This window comes from Mobula hypostoma, chromosome 5 (assembly GCF_963921235.1).
Source record: "Mobula hypostoma chromosome 5, sMobHyp1.1, whole genome shotgun sequence".
Lineage (NCBI taxonomy): Eukaryota > Metazoa > Chordata > Chondrichthyes > Myliobatiformes > Myliobatidae > Mobula > Mobula hypostoma.
This window is the reverse complement of record NC_086101.1, coordinates 136,028,078-136,053,011: the sequence shown is the minus strand read 5'-3', so window position 1 is coordinate 136,053,011 and position 24,934 is coordinate 136,028,078. Positions and strand designations below refer to the sequence as shown.

The 24,934-nt window shown below is 39.4% G+C and overlaps 1 protein-coding gene across 1 annotated transcript; it reads left to right on the top strand.

Annotated features, from left to right (window-relative positions):
* Positions 1-23,714, top strand: dnajc25 (DnaJ (Hsp40) homolog, subfamily C, member 25). Its single transcript, XM_063048980.1, has 4 exons — positions 1-322; positions 17,180-17,332; positions 20,059-20,529; positions 21,255-23,714. The coding sequence occupies exons 1-4, from the start codon at positions 17-19 to the stop codon at positions 21,375-21,377; spliced, it is 1,053 nt and encodes a 350-aa protein (XP_062905050.1). The 5' UTR covers positions 1-16; the 3' UTR covers positions 21,378-23,714.
* Positions 23,715-24,934: the final 1,220 nt, after the last annotated feature.

Genomic DNA, 24,934 nt, shown 5'->3' with positions numbered 1-24,934 from the left:
GGTCGGTGGTGCTGGTATGGTGTCTGCGGCGAGAACGGCCGGGCTCTTTCGGCCGCTGCACCGCGTCTGCGCCGTTGCTTTCGTCTTGCAGTCGTGTTTGCTGTTGGGCCAGGTGGACGGTCTGCTTGAGGGCCTCTACTGCGGCACCGTATCCTGCTACGATGTGCTGGGCATATCCAGGGAAGCAAGTAAGGGCGAAATTGCTCGCGCCTACCGGCAGCTGGCCCGTCGTTATCACCCCGATCGCTATCGGCCCAGCGATGCCCAGGAGGATCCCGAGAAAAAGTTCCTGCTGGTCGCCACCGCCTACGAGACTCTGAAGGTCAGAATGATGGCAGGCGGCGGGGGTGGTGGACGTAGAGCTTGGTCAAGACTTCGCCAAATACCCTCACCGGCAACATCCACAGGCGTGTTGTACGGAGATGGTGAAGGTGGAGAGTCTGGTGTGTCTGGGCGGGCGTGGGTGGTAGGTGACAGGTTCTTAACATGGGGGGGGGGATTGAGGCAGTCTGAACCCCCTATAAGGGCAGTGTCGGGGTTGCGATGGAGAAGGAGCAGTGTCGGGGGTGCGATGACGGTGGGAGAGGGGGCTTTGTTTTGGGGATGTGAGGACCTTGGAGTTCTGGCAAGGTTGAGCAGTTTCATGGGTGTGAGGTCGGTTGGAGTGGAAGTGAGCATTGTAGATGTGAAGGTATTGGAATAAGGACCTTAGACGTGTCTAGCAAACACAAAAGATGATGTGGCCTTCTGTACACCATCACGTTCTGTGCGAAGTCATCCTGTCCAGTTGTAGATGTGAAGGTATTGGAATAAGGGCCTTAGACATGTCTAGCAAACACAAAAGATGATGTGGCCTTCTGTACACCATCACGTTCTGTGCGAAGTCATCCTGTCCAGACCCCTCAGAAGTGAATTTGTGAATCCCTTGTTTAATTTCGGCAAATAGAAGTCTGCTTTGTGCATCTTCACTGAAAGAAGGAAATCAATACCATATTGTTCCTACTGCTGATCTGGCCTTGCCAATACCCTAGAACTGAGCAATAGTCCAACATTTGTATTCAGTTACCCTTTCTATAAACAATATTCTTTTAACTTTTGCCCTATCTCTGGAACTGCGTAATAGACTTTTGCCAATTGGTCACTAAGGCACCCACTTGCCTCTGCATCACAAGAGTCCTGTAATGTTGCCATTAGATATTAAGCTTTCTCATTTTCTTTCTGTCAAAATAAACAGTTTGATTTTTTTCCCACCTTTTGCTACATTTGCCCAGTTATTTAACTATTTATATTTTTGTGGTCTGTCTTTGTGTCTGTATCAAATTTTCCAACCAAGCCATTTTTTTAATGTAGAAATTTCGGGCCCCAGCTCTAATCCACTCATTATGACACACCACTCATTACCTCCTGTCAACCAAAAAAGATCAATCTTTGGCTGTCTGGCTGACAGGAGAAGGTGTGCAGTTTTTTAAAATATCTGTGCCAGTTTGGCCTTTTCTGGACCACGTAGTTTTTATTTTCTGCAGTTACCGTTGATGAAACACTTGAAATCTAAATATCAAACATCCATCAGTTCCCCATTATCCACAGCCTATAACTACTTCAGAGTCTTCCAAAGACGGTCAAACATAATTTCCCTTTCATAAAACCATGTTGACTTTGATTGCTGTGATGCTTTTTCCTATAACAATAGCTTAATGCGACGTGGTATGGTAGCAATTAGCAAGACACTATTCAAACTCTAGGAATTCTGGAGAAAGAAGTTCAATTCCAGCACCGTCTGTAAGGAGTTTGTATGTTCTCCCCGTGAATGTGTGGATTTCCTTCCACATTCCAAAGATGCACCAGTTAGGTTAGTTTGTCATTGTAAATTGTCCTGTGATTATGCTATTGTTAAATAGGTGGGTTGCTGGGTGGTGCAGCTCATTGGGCTGGAAGTGTCTGTTCCATGTTGTATCTCCAATCATACAAACTCCTAAATAATCTCAAGACATTTTCAGATATTAATATGAAATCTGCCAGGACTTGGAGGTTTGTTAGCCTACAATTCAATCATTATCATTCTGTTGGCAATTATAATGTTCTCATTTTCCCTCATCTTTCAAATTCTTAATATGCAGATGTTCTCGGAATGTGATTTGTCTGTCCTGCACAATGAAGGCTGATGCAAAATATCTGCTTGATTCATCAGCCATCTAATTGTTTCTGATTACTAATTCCCAAAACTTGATTTCTGTAGGAATTTTGAAATGCACCCAATTGTTTCACTTAAGCTATAACCTATTTGCATAAATTACTATTCAATCATGAAAATTTGAAGTAGGTGCACAATATTTCATTTGTTGCTTTCTGATTTTTAAAAGTCATGACATTGATGATTTGACATGATTCTGATCTTGGGAGAGTTTGTGGAGCAAAGCTGAGTGGAAAGGGTGATGCTTTCTTGTTGAAAGTGATGGATATGAAGCTGAATCACTACATGTTGCTGCTTAATGGCCGAGACAAATGTGGTCGATAGGTGGGAGATGGTCATGGGAGGTTTGAACATGCAGGTTGATTTGGAAAATCAGGTTGGTAATGGATCTGAAGAGAGAGAGTTTGTTGAATGCCTACGAAATGGCTTTTTAGAGCAGTTTGTCGTTGAGCCTACTAGGGGATCAGCTGTACTGGATTGGGTGTTATGTAATGAACCAGAGGTGATTTGGGAGCATAAGGTAAACGAACCCTTAGGAACCAGTGATCCCTTGTTACCATACACCTGTTAGGGTGCATTCTCCAGTTACCTTATAAGGTAACCGTAGCCTGTAGCTAGGAGCAGATGTGATCAGGTGGTTCCCAACCTTCACCGAGTGTTTCGACCCTTAACCACGACACTCTCCAGTTGGTGGGCAGGCAGTGGTGGCCAAATCACTGACCATCTGCTCCTGGCTTCCAGCTCCCCTCCTCTCGCCTACTCCAAATCCAACAAGAGGCTCGTTCTGCCTCTTCCCCCCTCCTATGAGCTGCTTGATTTTTGCTGCTTTTGTCCAGGCCCAGATCTGCCAACAACCGCAATGCTGATTTGGCTGGGAAACCCCTGCAGCCGATCTCCACAGGGAATAACCATGCCTGCCATCCTTTGTCGTTACACTCCTGCACTAAGGGCTGGTACTTCAAGGCCTTTCTCTCGTGGGCCTCTTCCCATCCTTCCTCCCACAGCAGAGTCAGCTCATCCAGAATTATTTTCTTGTCTTCAGTTGACCACAGTACAATGTCCGGGCGTCGGGTTGTGTGCACCACATCCGGGAACTGCAACCTCCTTCCTATTATCGACCCTCATCTCCCAGGACCTGGCCGTTAGCAGCAGGTTGGGCTTTGGTTGCTTGGCTACGAAAGGCCTGGGTCTCTCTTTGATGAAGGTGATGGCCTTCCTCAAATCTGTGCCAGCCGTCCTCTTCTTGCATCTCTCCCGCTCTAGTGTGTCAGCAAGAGCCAGAAGCACCTTATCATGGCGCCACCTATACCGTCCTTGAGTTAGACCTGTTTTACACCCGGACAGTATATGAGCCAGTGACCCCTTTTGACCACAGAGCTTACAGTTCGGGTCCTCTCTCATCCCCCATGTGTACAGATGTAATGGTAAAGGAAGGGTGTCATACACGGATCACAAGAGGAAGGAAATACGGAAGGGCTCCAGTCTCCGTAACTCTGCCCATGAGATCTTGCGCTTCGGCAGATCCCATTTTGTCCAGGCACCCTGGGACCCTTGTTCCACTGCCTTTGAAATCAGCTTCCCTTCCTCACAGATCCGTACTTCTGCCTGTGTCATGTCTCGCCTGTTCCTTATGCTTGCGTTTCCCCACTTCTGGAAGTGAACTGAGCCAAGGCCTTGCCGCCCGACGCAGGGGTTGCCGATGATATCTCGCAGCTTCAGAGAACACACTGCCTCCACAGCTGTGTTGGCTGCCCACTTGCGCCCAGATCTGGTTGTAACGCCTGCTTGCTTTACCAAGACATCATTGGAATCTCTGAAGCTTGATAAGGCTCTGCATTTTGCCACCTTCTTTTTCTTTCTTTTTAAATCTTTTTATTGAGTAAGTATACAAAAAAGGTAAGCCATATAAACATTAATACAATGTTAAAGTATAATAAAATTCCAAAAGATAACAATACCAAAAAGAAACTACTACAAACAATGTAATTTAAGCATAAGAAACCAAGATAACATAATAGTATACTAAATTTTATATATATCAATGGAAAAAAAGAAAAAAAAAACCCCAAAAAAAAACCCACCGTGCAGCTAACTAAAAGCAAGGCAAAGCAATGGGCTAACTTGAAACCAAACAGAGTTAAACTTAACATCACGTCCTCAATCCCGACCTCCATTAAAACAGTGAAAAAAAAACAAGAAGGGTAAATATTACATTAAATGAAAATATCGAATAAAAGGTCCCCAAATCTGTTCAAATTTAAATGAAGAATCATAAAGGTTACTTCTAATTTTCTCCAAATTCAAACATAAAATCGTCTGAGAAAACCAAAAAAAGGTAGTTGGAGCATTAAGCTCTTTCCAATGTTGTAAAATACATCTTTTCGCCATTAAAGTAAGAAATGCAATCATTCTACGGGCTGAAGGGGAAAGATTACTAGAAATTTTAGGTAGTCCAAAGATAGCAGTAATAGGGTGAGGAGAGATATCTATATTTAATACCTTAGAAATAATATTGAAAATATCTCTCCAAAAAGTTTCCAAAGTAGGGCAAGACCAAAACATATGAGTTAAAGAGGCTATCTGCCCCGAACATCTATCACAGAAAGGATTAATATGCGAGTAAAAACGCGCTAACTTATCTTTGGACATATGTGCTCTATGAACCACTTTAAATTGAATTAGGGAATGTTTAGCACAAATAGAGGAAGTATTAACTAATTGTAAAATCTGCCCCCAATCATCCACAGAAATGGTAAGCCCCAATTCCTGTTCCCAATCTACCCTAATCTTATCAAATGGAGCTTTCCTAAGTTTCATAATAATATTATAAATCATAGCCGATGCACCTTTCTGACATGGATTAAGGTTAATTATCGAATCTAAAATATATATAGGAGGAAGCATTGGAAAGGAAGAAAGTATAGTACTTAGGAAATTTCTAACTTGTAAATATCTAAAAAAATGTATTCTTGATAAGTTATATTTATTAGATAATTGTTCAAAAGACATAAGGGAACCATCTAAAAATAAATCCAAAAACCGTAAAATACCCTTAGTCTTCCAAGTTTGAAAAGCGCGATCCGTAAAAGAGGGAGGAAAAAATATGTTACCTAAAATAGGAATCGCTAACCCGAATTGATTAAGATCAAAAAATTTTCTGAATTGAAACCAAATACGCAAAGCATATTTAAGTATCGGGTTAGAGACCTGCTTAAGGCGTTTCGAATCAAAAGGAAGAGAGGAACCTAAAATAGAACCAAGTGTATAACCCTGAACAGATTGTAATTCCAATGCTACCCATTTAGGAATAGATAATATGTCCCGGTCAAGTAACCAAAATTTCATATGTCGAATATTAATAGCCCAATAATAAAATCTAAAGTTAGGTAATGCTAAACCTCCATCTCTCTTAGCTTTCTGTAAATGTATTTTACCCAGTCTCGGATTCTTATTCTGCCAAATAAATGAAGAAATTTTAGAGTCAACTTTATCAAAAAAAGATTTAGGAACGAAAATTGGTAATGCCTGAAACACATATAAAAATTTTGGCAAAAAAAACATCTTAACTGCATTAATACGACCAATCAAAGTTAAATATAAAGGAAACCATTTAGATGAAAGTTGAGTAATATGGTCTATTAATGGTAAAAAGTTAGTCTTAAATAAATCTTTATGTTTACAAGTAATTTTAATCCCAAGATATGAAAAGTAATTATTAATCAATTTAAATGGAAATTTATAATATAAGGGAAGATGTTTATTAATCGGAAAAAGTTCACTCTTACTAAGATTTAATTTATAACCTGAGAAAAGACCAAATTGTGCTAATAACTCTAAAACAGCAGGAATGGATCTCTCAGGATTAGAAATATATAAAAGTAAATCATCAGCATAGAGTGATAACTTATGGGACTTTAATCCCCGAGTTATCCCAGTAATATTTGAAGATTCTCGAATAGCAATTGCAAGAGGTTCTAATGCAATATCAAATAATAGGGGACTAAGAGGACAGCCTTGTCGAGTACCACGAAGGAGAGGAAAAAAAGGTGAGTTTAAAGAGTTAGTACGAACCGAGGCTACAGGGGAGTGATATAACAGTTTAATCCAGGATATAAATTTCAAGCTAAAATTAAACATTTCAAGCACCTTAAATAAATAAGGCCATTCTACTCTATCAAAAGCTTTCTCGGCATCTAAAGAAATAACACACTCAGGAACATTTTGTGAGGGAGTATAAACGATATTTAACAATGTACGAATATTATAAAAAGAGTAACGACCTTTAATAAAACCCGTTTGGTCTTCCGAAATAATAGAAGGAAGTACTTTTTCTAGTCTATTTGCTAATAATTTAGAAAAAACTTTAGAATCAACATTTAATAAAGATATTGGTCTATAAGATGCACATTGAGCAGGGTCTTTATCCTTCTTTAGTATTAAAGAAATTGATGCTCTATTAAAAGATTCCGGAAGTTTACCAAGTTTCAAAGAAGCCTCAAAAACCTTATAGAGCCAAGGAATCAATAAAGAAGCAAAACATTTATAAAATTCAACGGTAAACCCATCAGGGCCAGGAGCTTTCCCCAGATTCATAGAAAAAATAACATTCTTAATCTCATCCATTGTAATGGAAGTATCTAATAAAGAAGACATATCCTGTGAAATCTGAGGGAAGTCTAACTTATCTAAAAAATCATTCATATATTTAGAATCTCGAGGAGACTCTGATTGATATAAAGAAGAATAAAAATCACAAAAGGTTTGATTAATCCCCACATGATCCAATATCAATCGATCATTTTGGTTATAAATCTGATTGATTTGAGATTTAACATAATTAGATTTCAATTGATTAGCCAGCAGCTTGCCAATTTTATCACTGTGAACATAAAAATCACTTCTTGTTTTCTTTAATTGGTTTACAATCGAGGACGAGAGTAGTAAACTGTGTTCCATTTGAAGTTCAGTTCTTTGTTTGTATAGCTCCTCAGAAGGAGCCATAACATATTTCTTATCAATTTCTTTAATCTTGTCCACAATTGCCATCTCCTCCTGCTTCTGTTTCTTCCTCAAACCAACGGAATACGAAATAATCTGACCCCGAATATAGGCTTTAAAAGTGTCCCAAAGAGTGTTAACCGAAATATCTTCTGTATGGTTAATTGTAAAAAAAAGCTCAATCTGTTCATTCATAAAATTAACAAAGTCCGAGTCCTGAAGCAACAGCGAATTAAAACGCCATTGTCTATTGTTTGGTATATTAGCCATAATTTTAATAGAAAGCTTAAGTGGAGCATGATCCGAAATGGTTATAGAATCATAATCACATTTAATCACTGAAGGAATGAGACGAGAATCAATGAAAAAATAATCAATTCTTGAATAGGAATGATGAACATGTGAAAAGAAGGAAAAATCTTTTTCCTGAGGATGCAGAAAACGCCAAATGTCCGTTGACCCAGAATCAGAAAGGAAAAAATTAATCAAATTTGCAGATTTATTAGGTAAAGCCCGTAAAGGAGCCGAACGGTCCAAAGCTGGAGATAAACAGGTATTAAGATCTCCGCCCCAAATCAATGAAAACTCGTTCAAATTCGGAAACTGATCAAACAATGATTTATAAAATTCCGGACAATCCATATTAGGAGCATAAACATTAACCAAAACTACTTTTTTATTAAATAGTAAACCACTAACCAATAAAAATCTACCATTCGGATCAGAGATAATATCCTGTTGTATAAAAGTAACTGAGGAATCTATAAAAATAGAGACGCCTCGAATCTTAGCATTGGAGTTCGAATGAAATTGTTGTCCCTTCCAGAATTTGAAAAAACGTAGTCTGTCCCCCCTCCGTACATGGGTCTCTTGTAAAAATAAAATTTGTGCTTTAAGTCTCCGGAACACTTTAAAAACTTTTTTCCTTTTAATAGGATGATTAAGACCATTAGTATTCCAGGAGACAAAATTAATAATAGACTCCATAAATCCTAAAGTCAACCCACAACAAGGAGGATTGACAATAGGCGCGACCCACAAACCCGGAGAGGAAACAGAACATACAAAAGATACCGGGGAAAAGGACGCAACCAGTACTTCAATAATGTATATAGCCCAAAGAGAAACAAACTAAAACGTGAAGCTCCTCCCACCACCCCCCACCCCCCACACCAAGACCCCAAGGCAAAATCTAAAGCAGACCCGCCAGAAAGAAGCAAGCGCTAAAACTACCCCCATGACTTCCGGTATACGCTCCCTAAAAAAAAGGTATAAATATGAAAAGGATCAGCTAATTGTAAAACAGTAAAAAAATAAGTAAAAAAAAGTTAGCTCAATTCAAATACACACAGAACAGAACAAAAGCCGGAAAATATATATTAAAAAAAAACCACAATAAACCTCAAACTCATGAATAGACATAGCAACAAAAAAAATAGGATTATTAACATAAAGTGATTATAAAAAGCAAAACAGAATAAAATTTTAAAAAAACTACAAAATTTAAGGCCGCACAGGAAATACGTAAGATGACAAAAGGGAAGTAACCACCCAGAATCCCCTGGGAAAAGAAAGAAATGACGCAGTTAAAAAGAAAGTTTAGCAGCCATATTAAGAAATCAAAAGTAAACTTTTCTGCCCAAATAGGGCACAGAAAAATTAAAACCAACCAATTCACAGCCTCCGATCAACGGAGATAATTAAAAAAAGGCAATTAAGATGTTGAAGATGAAAGTTGATCCAGATAACTCTGGGCATCCGATGGAGAATCAAAAAAACGAAGGGCTCCATCTAACATGCGAATCCTTAGACGTGCAGGGTACAGCAGCGCTGGTCTTAAATCCATCTTATAGAATTCCGACATCACGGATCTGTAACGGACCCGTTGGTCCCAGATTGGTTTACTGAAATCTTCCACGAATCGGAACTTAAGATCCGAAAAATCAATGAAACCTTTAGATCGAGCGAATCGAAACAGTCTCTCCTTGTCTTGAAAATAATGAAAACGTAAAATAATATGCCTAGGTCTATCTGACCTAGACGAGTATGATGGGATTCTGTGAACACGATCCAGTAGCGGTGGTTGGTCAGGAAATACAGTAGGGAATGCATCTTTTAAAAGTTGAGAGAAATATTTCATGGGGTTGTTGGCTTCAACGGCTTCCCTCACGCCGATCATTCGTAAATTCTGCCGTCGCATTCTAGATTCCAAATCAGAGTTTTTAAAAGTCAAAAAGTCAAGTTTCTTCTTCATTACATTAATTGTTTCTTCGATTTTCCCCATCTTAAGCTCACTTTGTTGCGCGAATTTTTGAAGATCAGATATAGCCGACTGATGTTCCGCAATACATGTTTGCATCTTATCAATTAAATCGGCAATTTTCTGGAAATTAGTTGAGATTTCCGTATGAATCAGGTCTTTAACAGAGCCTGCAATTTCCGTGCGAATCATCTCCCTAACAGAGGTTGAAATTTCCCTCTGAATTAACTACGATATCGCTTTCAAAGTCACCGGTGATTCAGTCGGGGGGAGATCCGTAGCTTTCGGTTTAACCGGAGGTTTACCATCCTTGCCGTTTTTCCCGTTCTTAGACATAGCAGATCTAAGTATCATCCAATTGTCAGAGAATTCAGTTTAATTCAAAGTATTGTAAAAATTCATGCCTTAATGGTTAATTAAAGTATAGCTGACCATAGAGAAAAAAAAACTCAGAGGTAATGGAGCGAGTCAAGAACGCGACTTCACTCCATGAGCGCTACCGGAAGTCTCTGCCACCTTCAATTCCTCCACAACAGATGACAGGGGAAGCTGCAGTTGCCCAGAACGAATGTAGAGGCCCACTGAAGAGAAGTTTGGGGGAACTCCCAACCACCTCCACAGGTGTTTTTGTTGGTTTTCCTCTCGATGCCCTCTACGGCAGTCATGAGGAACTCATAAAGTGTGAAGAGCCAGAGAAGCCTGGGCAGAAGGCCGTATTGGTACAGCCAGGTCTTGAATTTACCCGGAAGTCCAGATCTGTCGATCTTCTTCAGCCATTCGTCTGTCTGCTTCACAGCATTGGTGACATTAGCCCCATCTGTCAGTGACACATTAAACCACTTCCCCAAGCATTTTGTCAGGTTATCTTCGATGAAAGGGATGACCTCACCCTGAACTTGGAGGCTAAACTTGTTAGTAACTTTGCCCTTTCTGATCACCATGCACCTGGACTTCTTTTCCTTGAAGGACATCCTCGCCCAAGTGGCTACATTACCCAGGGTTTCCAATACCCATCTTGCATGGACATGTGACACAGTTGTTATAGTGATGTCATCCATGAACCCTCGTAGAGCCGGCTGAATAATGCCTGACTCCAGTGTCGGGCCGTGGGTTACATCTTCTGCTGCTGATAATAGGAGGTTCATTCCCATAATAAATAGGATGGGGGAGATGGTGCACCCTGTTGGAATCCCCTTCTGGAGGTCCTGCCAACTAGTTGTGAAATGAGCTGATGAAAATCTGAGTTTGAATCCTCCTAGGTAGCTGGTGATCATGTCTCGAATAGCCACTGGGATGTAGTAGTGGTCGAGTCCTTGTAGGAAAAGGTTGAGTGGAATAGACCCGTAGGCGTTCGCAAGGTCTAACCAGACAACTGTTAGGTCACCCTTTTTTCTGCTTGGCCTCACGGATCAAATGGCTAATCATTGAGGTGTGTTCCAGACACCCCGAAAAGCCTGGAATACCGCCTTTCTGGATGGATGTGTTGATATAGCAGTCCTGCGTCATGTAAGAGGTCGGCCTTCTTGCGAGCACAAAAAAGAAAATCTTACATTCCACATCCAGGAGAGGAATTGTCCTAAACTGGGCAATTGTGGAAGAATCCTCTTCCTTTGGAATAAAGCATCCCTCTGTTAATTTCCAACTTGATGGAATAGTACCTTTGGCCCAGATCTTTCTCATGACCTTCCACAGCCTCCGAAGAAGCTTTGGGCATTTCTTATACACCTTATAAGGTATGCCACTTGGGACTGGGGCAGCTGATGCTTTAGCTTTCCAGATGATGTTCTGGATTTCCTGCCATGTAGGCTCCTTCACATTCAGCTCAATTGATGGATTTTCCGGTCTACACACAGCCCGATTGGTTCCTAGTCCCTGACCCCTCCGTGGGTCGCTGTGTGCCTCCTACAGGAACTCCTCTACCTCTGGCTTCGAGCTGGACAGTATACCAGATCTTTGTTGGCCGAGAAGAGTCCTGGTGAAGCTGAATGGATCTCTCAGAAACTGCGCTCACCTTTTCTCTTTCTTCCTTCTTTGCTGTCGCAGATGTTCCGCCCTCCGGAGTTTTCACAGCTTTTCCCGCAGCATACCAGTTAAGTCCTTGATACCTTCTTTTTCAGCCAGTGAGCTGGTTTTAACCTCTTGTTGAGCGCCTTTAATTCGCCTCTCAAGCGATGAATCTCTGTTCCCCTCCTATTTGGTTGCTGCGGTAACTCTGGCTGGCTTCTCCGCTCCATTGGGCCAAATCATTCCTTAGCTAGATTGTACGCTATGGGTGTGAGTGAGTCGATCTTTCTGTGTACTGGACCTGCTAAGGCAACTTCCAGGATGCCGTCTAGATCATCATCAAACTGCATCCAGGTGACATTGTCTGATGACCTAGGCCATTTGATCCTGTCTTTCCTTGACGAATGGATTGGGGGAGCTGAAGAGGAACTCACTTGGTCTGTTGTTTGGTGCTGAGGTGACCCAAGTGCGGAGAGATTTTCAGCTCTGTGGGGTGCTTCCTGGCTGGAATTCTCCTTCATCTCACCGGACACTAAGTCCGTGCGCTGCACTTGGGTCACCATTGATCCACATCTAGACCTGCTCTGGTGTATCTTGAGCCCTCTGATGTTTTTGCAGACTTTCGCGCAATGACACCTTACCGTGAATTCCTCTCTGATCAGTGTTGTTTGCTTTAACTTCCTCGTAGTTGTGTTTCAATAGATTGAGTTCATCCTGAAATTTGATAGGGAGAAAATAAAGTCTGACGTAACAGTATTTCAGTGGAGTAAGGGAAATTACAGCGGTATGAGAGAGGAGTTGGCCAAAGTAAATTGAAAGGAGCTGTTGGCAGGCACGTCAACAGAGCAGCAATGGCATGCGTTTCTGGGGGGAAATGAGGAAGGTGCAGGACATGTGTATTCTAAAAGTGAAGAAATACTCAAATGACAAAATAGTACAACCGTGGATGACAAGAGAAGTCAGAGCTAATATAAAAACCAAAGAGAGAGCATACAGCAAAGCAAAAATAGTGGGAAGACAGAGGATTGGGAAGTTTTTAAAAACCTATAGAGAGTAACTAAAATAATCATTAGTAGGGAAAAGATGAAATATGAAAGTAAGATAGCAAATAATATCAACATGGATAGTAAAAGCTTTTTCAAGTATGTAAAAAAAAAAGAGATGAGTGGATATAGGACACCCAGAAAATGAGGCAGGTAAAATAATAATGGGGGGGGAGGCAAGGAGATGGCAGTTGAACTAAATGAGTATTTTGCATCAGTCTTCACTGTGGAGGACACTAGCAGTGTGCCAGATGTTATAGTGTGTGAAGGAAGAGAAGTGGGTGCAGTTACTATTACAAGGGAGAAGGTGCTCAAAAAGCTGAAAGACCTAAAAGTACATAAGTCACCCGGACTAGACCAGCGGTCCCCAACCACCGGGCCGCAAAGCATGTGCTACCGGGCCACGAGGAAACAATATGATTTGGCGATAGGAGTCAGCTGCATCTTTCCTCATTCCCTGTCACAGCCACTGTTGAGCTTGAACACACGCGAGGTCATTACCCGCGCGTCATCCATGTCAGCGCGGGAAAAGATCAGCTCCTCCAGCTTGCAAATGATGGCGGGCTGAAAAGTATGTTTAACATAATATCTCTGCCAGCATTCCGGATCAAAGTCCAGGCTAAATATCCTGAGATAACCACGAAAGCACTGAAAACGTTGCTTCCATTTCCAACATATCTCTGCAATGAATGCAACAAAAACTAAATTGCAGAATAGATTGGACATAAGGAACCCCCTTCGAGTATCGCTGTCTCCCATCACCCCTCGATAGGACCGTCTTGTTGCAGGAAAACGAGCCCAGGGCTGCCATTGATTCAGCGATATTGGTGTGTTGCAATGATTTTATATGTTCATACGGAGAAAATATGTGCTGTGTGTTTAATATCCAAACGTTACTTAAAATGTTATGATTGTATTGACTTATTAATATAACCATATAACAATTACAGCACGGAAACAGGCCATCTTGGCCCTTCTAGTCCGTGCCGAACGCTATTCTCACCTAGTCCCACTGACCTGCTCTGGGCCCATAACCCTCCATTCCTTTCTTGTCCATATACCTATTCAATTTAACTTTAAATGATAATATCGAACCTATTAGCCACTTATCACCTATATTCCGGTCGTGATTAACACCCCCCCCCCCCGAACAGAATCGCCAAAAACGATTTGTAGAAAAAAAAATCGGCACGTACACACATGCGCACTGGTGCCCGCGCAAGGCTTCATGGTCGTTGTCCTTCTCGGGGTAAACACAACGTACTTGAATGCTACTCTTGTCCATTGGCAACCCGCTGCCCCGGTCTGCCGGTCCGCAAGAATATTGTCAATAATAAACCGGTCCGCAGTGCGAAAAAGGTTGGGGACCCCTGGACTAGATGAACTGCACCCTAGGGTTCTGAAAGAGGTAGCGTTAAAGATTGTGGCGGCATTAGTAATGATCTTTCAAAAATCATTGGACTCTGGCATAGTGCCAGAGGACTGGAAAATTGCAAATGTTACTCCACTCTTTAAGAAGGCAGCAGAAAGGAAATAATAGACTGGTTATCCTGACCTCAGTGGTTGGGAAGATGTTAGAATCAATTGTTAAGGATAAGATGATGGAGTACTTGGTGACACAGGACAAGATAGTACAAGGTCAGCATAGTTTCCTTCAGGGAAAAACCTGCCTGACGAACCTGTTGGAATTCTTTGAGGAGATTGCAAGTAGGATAGATAAAGGGGATGCAATGGATGTTGTATATTTGGACTTTCAGAAGGCCTTTGACAAGGTGCCACACATGAGGCTGCTTACCAAATTAAGATCCTATGGTATTACAGGAAAGTTACTAACATGGTTAGAGCATTGGCTGATAGGTAGGAGGCTGCGAGTGGGAATAAAAGGATCCTTTTCTGGTTGGCTTTCAGTGACTAGTGGTGTTCCGCAGGGGTCAGTGTTAGAACCGCTTCCTTTTATGCTGTATATAAATGACTTAGATGATGAAACAGATGGCTTTGCTGCCAAGTTTGCATTTGATATGAAAATTGGTGGAGGGGCAGGTAGTGTTGAGGAAACAAGTAGGATGCAGAAGGACAGACAAATTAGGAGAATGGACAAGAAAGAGGCAAATGCAATATAATGTTCGAAAATGCATGTTCATGCACTTTGGTAGTAGAAATAAATGTGCGGACTGTTTTCTAAATGGAGAAAATACAAAAATCTGAGATGCAAAAGGACCTGGGAGTCCTTGTGCAGAACACTCTAAAGGTTAATTTGCAGGTTGAGTCGGTGGTAAGGAAGACAAATGCGATGTTAGCATTCATTTCAAGAGGTCTAGAATACAACAGCAGGGATGTGATGCTAAGGCTTTATAAGGCACTGGTGAGGCCTCATCTTGAGTATTGTGTACAGTTTGGGGCTCCTCATCTTTGAAGAGATGTGCTGGCATTGGAGAGGGTCCAGAGGAGATTCACAAGGATTATTCCAAGAATGAAAAGGTTGTCATACGACGAACGTTTAATGGCTCTGGGTCTGTACTCACTGGAATTCAGAAGAATGGGGGGGATCTCATTGAAAGCTTTTGAATGTTGAAAGGACTAGACAGAACAGATGTGTAATGGATGTTTCCCATGGTGGGAAAGTCTAGGACAAGAGGTCACAGCCTCAGGATAGAGGGGCATCTATTCAAAACAAGAGATGCGGAGACATTTCTTTAGCCAGAGGGTGATGAATTTGTTGCCACATGCAGCTGTGGAGGCCAGGTCGTTGGGTGTATTTAAGGCAGAGATTGATAGGTTCTTGATTGGACATAGTGTCAAAAGTTACGGGGAGAACGCCAGGAAATGGGGTTGAGGAGGAGGAAAAAAAGGATCAGCTATGATAATGGTGGAGTGGACTCGATGGGCCAAATGGCCTAATTATGCTCCAATGTCTTATGATCTTATAGACTTGTCTTTTGATGGATCTGGAAATAGATGGGGAAAGATGATGCACTGAACAGTAAATCCTGACTTTTCCAATTTTAGTGTTTCAATAGGCATGTGTCCCATTCATATCCTTTGGATATTCTAAACTACTTAACAGATGAAAGTAGTGATTGTTTTGTGAGTAAGTTTATGCAGTGTATTTGCAAATCCGAGAATTATGATAGATTAATCTATTTTGGTGATGGCTAAAAGATAATTAGTAGATGAGGTAGTAAATTGCTGCTCATCCTGGAATATTGCCGCCTTGTGTGCACTCAGTGGTTGTCTTTTTTTAGGTACATGAGTGGAACCCAGTGGGTTTCTGCTGCTGTGGCCTGTCCACTTCAAGATTGGGCATGTTGAACATTCAGAGATGCTACACCACTGTTGTAACACGTGGTTACTCACTTTCCTGTCAGTCTGGCCGTTCTCTGATCTCTGATAAACATGGCATTTTCACCGACAACTGTCGCTAACTGGAGTTTTTTGTTTTTGCACCATTCTTTGTAAACTCTGGAGAATGCTGTGTGTGAAAATCCCAGATCAGCAGTTTCTGCGATACTCCCAACTATTCTATGTGGCATCAATAAGCATCCCACAGTCAAAGTCACTTGGGTCACATTGCTTCCCCATTCTGATGTTTGGATTGAAGAACTGAACCTCTTGACTATGTCCGCATGTTTTTATGCATTGAGTTGCTGCTACATGATCACCTGATCAGATATTTGCATTAACGAGCATGTGTACCTAATACCTTGGCCACTGAGTGTATAACCATTCTCAATAGTGTAGTTTTCCCTATTGAGGGAATAAATATTCAGTCCAGATTGGTTTGAACAGAGGCTGCATGCTTCGATTTGTCTCAAATCAGAGCATTTGCCTTTCATACACTGGATAGCTGTTGTCAGCTAAGTAGCTCAATTTGGTAGTCAAAACTGGAACCAGCATAGCCTGCTTTTTATCCTGTTCATTACACGTGGGATTGTTAGATTTGTCTATTTCAATAGCCTGTATTAAGCAAAGTGTAAATTACCCAGTAAATAGTTCTCAGCTTATGGAAATTTTGGTGACCTCAGAAGTTGTAATAAATGATCTTTCAAAAAATTGCAAGAGTGAAATCATGAAATCATAATATTATTATAACCCAGTATATAGGTAATAGGGGAGGTTGCCATTTTCTTTTAGACCCTTTAAAATCTGTTTTCTTGGAATTGGGAATCTGTGTGGGATATCAATAGCAAGGACTGCTTTTCATTGTGTTGAGGGGTTAGATGTAAACTGATAAGTCATGTAATAGACTCTATTAAATTTGTACATTTTAATTTACAGCAATAGTGGAATTTAATGATTTTTGCACATCAACATGATTAAAATTGCAACAAAATAGTGGGAATGACAGAATACAGTCAGATATTTATCATATTTTATGCATGTTCATCTGAAGTATTTCTGCTTTAATCAATCAGAATATTTCTTGCATTGAAAGTGATGCTGCTTGGCAGAAAAACTTGCAGTACTTATTTGCATTTTTTTTTTGTAGATTATTAATGTCAGATTTGAAAGTTGTAAATAGGAAACCAGGCTGTTCACTCCATCTGTTTTTGATGCTTTTTGTTGAAATTAGTTTATCATGAAACTATTAAAATACTCAAAGTATTTCATATTTTAAAGTAGTTTATCTTTCACTATAAACTTGATATTAAGCAATAGCTAATTTTTAATAACTTATTCCTGTAGGATGATGAGGCCAGGAAAGATTATGACTACATGCTTGATCATCCTGATGAATTCTACAGACACTACTATCACTATTACAGGAGAAGGCTGGCACCCAAAGTGGACGTCAGGATAGTTATAATTGTGACAGTCTGTGCCATTTCACTCTTCCAGGTAAAAAACTAAATGAGCAATTGAATAACATATTCTTACACAAGTTCAGCATCGTATGAGGTATGGCTACATTAGACTACCAAACTTCATGTTTACGAGTGTGATGTTTAATGGACTTAAGCCCAGTTTTTGATATTATTTGCTTAAGGGGCTTTCTGTTCTTTGTTTATGATACATTAATAATTTTTCAGAAGTATGGTATTCCACTCAACTGTTTTTCTCTTTTCAGTTTAAGTTTTACTGGTAGAATAAGCAATCAATGTAGAAAATGTAAATTGATTTGAGGTTTGAATTTTGGATTTCTGTGTCAAGGGACTAGAAAATCTGGCATCGCTTTCATCCTGATGGGTAATTTTATAGAGAACTTCAAAATTGAAATTTTGTGCTAAAATAGAAGGTCCACTGGTCAGGGCATACATAGTTGGCTGTAATAAACTACTGATTTAAGATGAGAGGCAAAAGAAAGCCAGTGAAGAAAATGAGAATTGTTTCATGTAGCAAATTATTGCAATCTGTGTTGCCTGGAAGCATGGTGGCATTTGGATCTAGTGACCAAGTGAGATGCAAGAGGTCCGGGTACAACTTCCGTAAAGCCATTTCACAGGCGAAGTGGCAATTCTAGACCAAACTTGAATCACTGAAAGATGCTCGATAACTGTGGCTTGAAAGCTATTACCTCTTACAAAGTGAAACCAAACAGCATAGATGACAAGAAGTTATCACTGCCCGATGAATTCAATGCCTTCTATGTTTGCTTTGACCGTCAAAACATGGAGAAACCTTCACAAGCTCCCACGATGACCCTCTGATTCTAGTCTGATGCTGATGTGATGTGAGGCTTTAGCAGGATGAACCTACAGAAAGTATCTGGCCTAAATGTGTACCTGACCAAATACTGAAGACCTTTGCTGATCAATGGGCTGGAGTGTTTGCCAACATCTTTAACTGTCACTTTGGCAGTCTCAGGTTTCTGTCTGCTTCAAGCAAGCTTCAGTTATGCAAGTGCCTGAGACAAATATGGTAACCTGACTCAGTGATTATCGTCCAGTAGCACTCATCTCTACAGTGAAGTGCTTTCAGAGGTTGGTGATGCAACATCAGCTCCTGCCTGTGAAGTGACTTGATCCACTTCAATTTGCACTCCAGCACAACAGGTCCACAGCAGATGCCATCTCACTGGCTCTTCACTCAACCTTGGAAAACATCTGGATAGCGGGAAAGCATTATTCATAATGAAGGACCCTCACAACCCAGGCCATGTTCCCTTCTGCTGCCATCAGGAAGAAGGTGCAGGAGCCTCAGGACCCACACCACCAGGTTCAGGAACTGTATTATCCCTCAACCATCGGGCTGTTGTACCAATGTGGATAACTTCACTTGCCTTTTCACTGTACTATCTCTACAACCTAAGGACTCACTTTAATCTTATATTCTCTGTTGGTTATTATTATTTTTTCTTTTGCATTTAAAGTTTCTTTTGCTTGTTGGTTTTGTCCATCCTGCTGGTTGCAGTCTTTGATTCTATTATGTTTCTTGGATTTACTGAGTATGCCTGCAAGAAAACAAATCTGAGTTGTAAATGGTGATACAGTATATATGTACTTTGAACTTAGAAATTTCAAAAGGAGGCATTTGCAGGGTTATAGATAAAGATTGGGAAAATGGGTTGAATTTTGTTGCTTTTCCAAAGCATTGGTACGCGCAATGAATCCACTCTGGTAGCTGATAATAATACTTGGTGCATTTGAATCATCTTTTTCACTTACAAGACTGATGGTCTTTCAGACTTAAAGGTATTTGGTATTTATGCAAAGTATAAATGTTTATGGTATGAAGTAGCAGTCAGAGACCTAAAGTCATACAGTGATTAAATTTCAATATTATAAAAATTGACTTAAAGTTTATGTGGAGGGAATTTGCCCCATCTATCTAGCTAATTGTGAGCTTGTAGCCCCATGTTATCTGATTGACTCCTAATGTTCTCATAGTGATTTTTGCATCAAAGTGAATGCTTTGCAAATAGACTAAAATGCTGGGAGAAGAATGGTGTGATAAGAGCAGCCTTCATGAAGATTATGTTCCAGGAACTATCATTCTGGTGACAGATGGTCCAAATGATCTTCCTCTAATGTCACATGTTTGTCATAAATATTCTCACTCTAGTGAGATGGTACATTATGATAACTTAAAATATACAGACATTGGAATCCAATTGGATTAAAGCAGTCAAAAGAAATAGTTTCTCACGCATGAGAAAATTTGCAGATGCTGGAAATCTAAAGCCTCACAGACAAAATACTGGAGGAACTCAGCAGGGTAGGCAGCATCTATGAAAAAGAGTAAACAGTTGACAATTTGTGCCAAGACCCTTCATCAGAGCAGGTGAGTTCTTGCCTGCTGAGTTCCTCCAGCATTTTGTGTGTGTTGCAAAAGAAATAGTTTGCAAACTTGTAGGTTGCGCTTGTGAAAGACCCTGAAGAATATCAGGTCAAGTTCCTTCATTTCCAGACTATGTAAACACCATCCAATTAATGGAAGATTATAAATGTTATATAATGCTGCCAAAATGAATCAAATTTTGTTTAAACTGTTTTCCAGAATTTTGTTCTTGGGTGTAATGATTTGCTACCGAAAATTGACTTGAAAATCGTATTTGTAAAGTATTACAGTACATATGGCTTCTGCTGTTATTTCTGTGTATGTTAATTTTTTTCTTTTTGTTGCAGTACTACAGCTGGTGGAGCAGTTACACTGAAGCCATTAATTATCTCACCACAGTGCCAAAGTATAGAATCCAGGCAACAGAAATTGCTAAGCAGCAAGGTTTACTTAATAAAACTAAAGAAAAAGGAAAAAACAGACGCACTAAAGAAGAAATCAAAGAGGAAGAGGAGGAAATTATTAAAAACATCATCAAAAACAACATTGATATTAAAGGAGGTTATCAGAAACCAAGCTTGTATGATATTCTCCTGTTCCAGATAATTTTGGCTCCTTATTACATATGTAGGTATATTATCTGGTATTGCAGATGGATTTATCGTTTTCACATTCGAAGAGAAGAATATGGAGAAGAAGAGAAGTTGTACATTATCCGAAGAAATATGAATATGTCACAAGGCCAGTTTGATAGTCTTGAGGATCATCAAAAAGAGATGTTCCTTGAGAAGAAATTGTGGTTAAAGGCAAACTTTGAGGTAAGCATTGCTTAGTGCAGTCTGAATCACAGTGGATTATGTCAACAAAAGTGCACAAAATTTGTGCTCATGATCGTGGAAGTACAGTACTGAAGTTTTTAAATATTTTCTGTATTATGCATCCAAATATAAAAAGCAAACAGCATGAGTGTAAAATTAAAATGAAGAATATTGTAATTTTAAAAAATTGAATTCCTGCTGAATGAGTTAGTATCAGAATAACTAAGTTTTAAATAATTATGCATTCTGATTTGCAGTTCATCTTTAGGAAAATATTATTCCTGAAATAATCTCTTAACCAAATTTTCTTAAGCTCTGTTACCTTACTTGCATCATTGAACTAATTGATTTCAGTATTGAGGTATAGCTAGTAAGAGACAATTGCATTCAGGTAATTTGATCCCAGATGCTGCCTGCAGTGGAGATGTAGATCCTCCTTGATGTGGTTGTTTGGCAGGACAAGCTTTGGGGTGATGTTAGCCTACTCCTGTTCTAAAGGATTGGGTTGATATCTGATCTGATCTTTCCCCGACCAGTTCATGTGCAAACACTGAGCACAATTCATCAAATTCTGTGTGATTGAGACTGCTATTTTACTCCATAACCAACCTTTATTTGTGATCAGCTATCTCTAACCAGTGGTTTTCCTTAATTGTAAGCAGCATAAGCATAGAAAGGGGAGCAGCAACATTAGGATTTAATCATGTCTGTTAATTTAATTTTAGGTTTATAAGCAGGAACAAGAGGAAGAACTTAAAAAGAAAGTAGCCTCAGACCCACGGTGGAAACGATATCGTCGCTGGATGAAAAATGAGGGCCCTGGGAGATTAACCTTCATAGACGACTAAATACCTCTGCCATCTCACTATTGTTTATAATGTTCTTTTCTACAAAAGAGATTCTATTTTGATAGCAATATATAAATATCTTTGATTAAACAACTCAGGATGTAGTTAATACAATGGATTAGCAGTCCTAATACAACATGAGCTCTTTCAGAAAAGGGGAGTGTTCTGAAATATTGGTGGGTATGTGCACTGATATTTAATAAAGTCTCATTACATGATTTCTGCTCAGATTATATTTTTAAACTGGTAGAGGACAGTTTTTATTTACAAGAAAAGTACTGTCTCCTTATTTACTTATAGATGTATTAATATATAGGCAAGATGAAATTGCATTATCATGACTTGGTTAAGTCATTAATTCTTGGTTATTGTAGAATTTGTAGTTGTAAATTAAACATTTTGAAATACAGAAGTCAAAATGTGAAATTTAAATATTTAATGGTTATTAGCTTTCTGGATGGAATTTTGCATTAAAGATTCTGCAGACAAATAGACATCTTGAGGTGCCTGCAATTTGTATGTTAATTTTTAGCTGCACAATTGCATGCACAGCTCTGTAAACACATGCTGGAATTCAGTTTATATTGTATTTATTGCTTGTACTCCTGTTATACATTTTCAAATTGTGATGCAATCATTTTATATTTTTACTCCTGTAAAATGATGTTTGTTTTTACATTTCCTTTGGCGAGAGTTTCTGCCTTTGGAGTAACAGGAGTTCTATCTTGGGAACAAGTTTGGTAAAATTTACTTTGTAATTCAGTAATGACTTGCTCTGAATTGGACATTTTCAGAAGGCAGTGGCTACTGTTTGATACCCAACTATTAAATTAATTATTTTGCTAGTATTTAATGTCTCTTTCAACCCGTTGAAGTATTTTGAAGTGCATCTTCTGTTTGTTTTAGACATGCATCCTCAGTTTGACATTTCAACTTATTTTATGAATATCGGAACTATGCTTTAGTCTAAGACTGTGAGCTTTGTTTATGTGGCTTTCACTGTATATAAAAAAAAGATTCAGATAGCCTAATTCATAAATTCAAGCATGGCTAATCTATTTTATTTTTATAAAGAAAAAGAATTTAACTCTGGCTGTGCTGCATAAAACTAATACCTCTGAATGCACTCTTGCAGTGATAGTTTGAACAGTTAACCATAAGCTAGTTCTTCAGAAAATGTTAGATTTTATGAATTTTCTTAAATAATGCTTTCAGTCAATGATTATCACATGGCCCATCAATATGGATTGAGTTTTTTTTTGTTTGTAGGCTAATTTGGATGAGGGAATAACATTTTATTCAGCTATCCATTCTATAGCATGTAACTTTAACATTTTTCCCAAACGCAACAGCATCATGTTTTTCTATTTATCTATAACTTTCTAGTTACTTTGAATTCTGAATGCAAAATGTCAGAATCTTTGTAACTGAAATTTCTTCGGAATCAAAGAAACGGAAGCTTGAGAGTTTTTGCAACTATTTACAAAAAAATAAATCTGCATTTTGTTTTCATTTCAAAGCTTTATTTGGAATCAGATTTTGCGTGCAAATATATAATTCCAAAAATACCAGTTATCCCCAGTCAATCCCCAGTCTTCATAGTAGCCTGATATCAATTGGAGTTTATTACTGTCCATCACCACTGTGATCCTGGACTTGAGAAAAGCACATCAAGTAAGGTTTCTCTCACGTTTATTCATTGCGCATGAATAATGGCCTCAGACCAATTTTTATCTTTCAACCAATCGTTTCATCATTATCAAATTAATGCTTATGGAAACTGAACATATCATCTGCAACAGCACTGCAAAAATATAGAAGTAAATATTTTGTAACCTGAGCAAGAAGGTGCTTTCTAAATTCAGGCTTTTGAGCCACATAACAAGGCATCAATGCTTTAAAGTGGAAGAGGAAAATTAAACTAGTGTGTTATGTTAATATCTATATTAATAACAAAGTTTGTTCTGAGGTTGCAAAATATTCAGCATGTTTGGGGAAAGTTTTCAAGTTGTGTTTTGAGTACTTGCCTGCTTTCTATTTTTTTGTTGAAATGAACAATTCCATAGCTATTGCTAACTTTTCCCATGCTATGTGATTATAATGCTAAACAGGGTTCAGATGTCCATTTCATGAGTTCAAAGTTCAATCATCCTCCTTCCTCCCTTAAAATATTTTCTGAATGTTTTGATTACAGAATTACTACCGAAGTCTATAAACGAAGAAGGAAAAGTGATGTTTATTTAAAATATTTGATATACACTATCCAAAGTTAATTTTTCTGATGAAAAATAAGGAATCTTGAACTTATTATGGTTATAAATAAATTTAACTCATTTTGTGCAATGTTATTGTTATATCATACTTTGCAGTGTCTCTTGCTCAATTTTCAATGTTACTACCTTCTGTGGAAGTATTAAGAGTCAGGTGTAGCTTGCAAACAGTCCCTTCAACCATCAACCACTCATTTAATGAGACAGCAGAGTGCAAATTCTGTAGAATGGAGCAAGTAAATCAAATTCTTGGAGGAGCTCACCAGGTCAGGCAGTATCCGTGGAGGCAAAGGAACAGCAGACTTCAGGTTTTGACCCTGTTTCAAATGTCAATTATTACTCTGACCTACTGAGTTCCTCCAGCAACTTGTCTTATAACCCTTTGCAATCCTATTCAACTCTGCCTCTTCCACCGCCCCCCCCCCCCGCCCAACTCAATACACAAGAAATTTACAGCAAGTCAATTCACATCCATTGGGTGTGGAAGGAGACTCAAGGGTATGGAAATTTAAAGGGAGAACGTTCAATCTCCACACAGATACTGTAGCAGTGGTGATTGGGATCAAACTAGGTTGCTGGGATGGTATTCCCTGTGCCACCCTATGAGGATTCTATATCTATCAGTACTTCTCTTTGCAACCACCCTCCCTTCTAAAAAAAATTGAGTTTTTGCTAATATATTATTCAAATTATTCCTGGGTACCTAGAGGAACCCTTCAGAATAACATGGGAAGAATAAGTTAATTACATGCAACAAAATATTTATTTTACCTGTATAAAAATTTTATTACCATTGGGGCATATTGTGTCTTTGAACAGGAAATAGTGCTTCCCCTCTGCCCTTAGCAGCAACTTCCAGATTCACATGAACTCGGGCAATCTCTTGACTGTGGAATGGACCACTTGTAGAATAAGGATGAACTCTTGATCTACCTTGTCTTGGCCCTTGCCCTTTGTTATCTACCTACACTGCCCTTTCTCTAGCCAATTCTATTCTACATTGTTTATTCAGCTTTTGTACTGAAGTATGGAATTTAGGGAGTAGGGGGCATGGTATCATAGCGGTTAGATAATGCTTTACAGCACCAGTGACCCAGGTTCAACTCTTGGTGCTGTCTGTGAAGAGCTTATGCACTCTCCCTGTGATCCTGTGGATTTCTTCCCAAAGGCGTATGGGTTAGGTTATTTGGCCACATGAATATAATTGGGTGGCACAGGCTCGTTAGAACAGAAGAGCTTGTTACTGTGATCTATCTCCAAATAAAATGATCTGCATGGATTGTATGC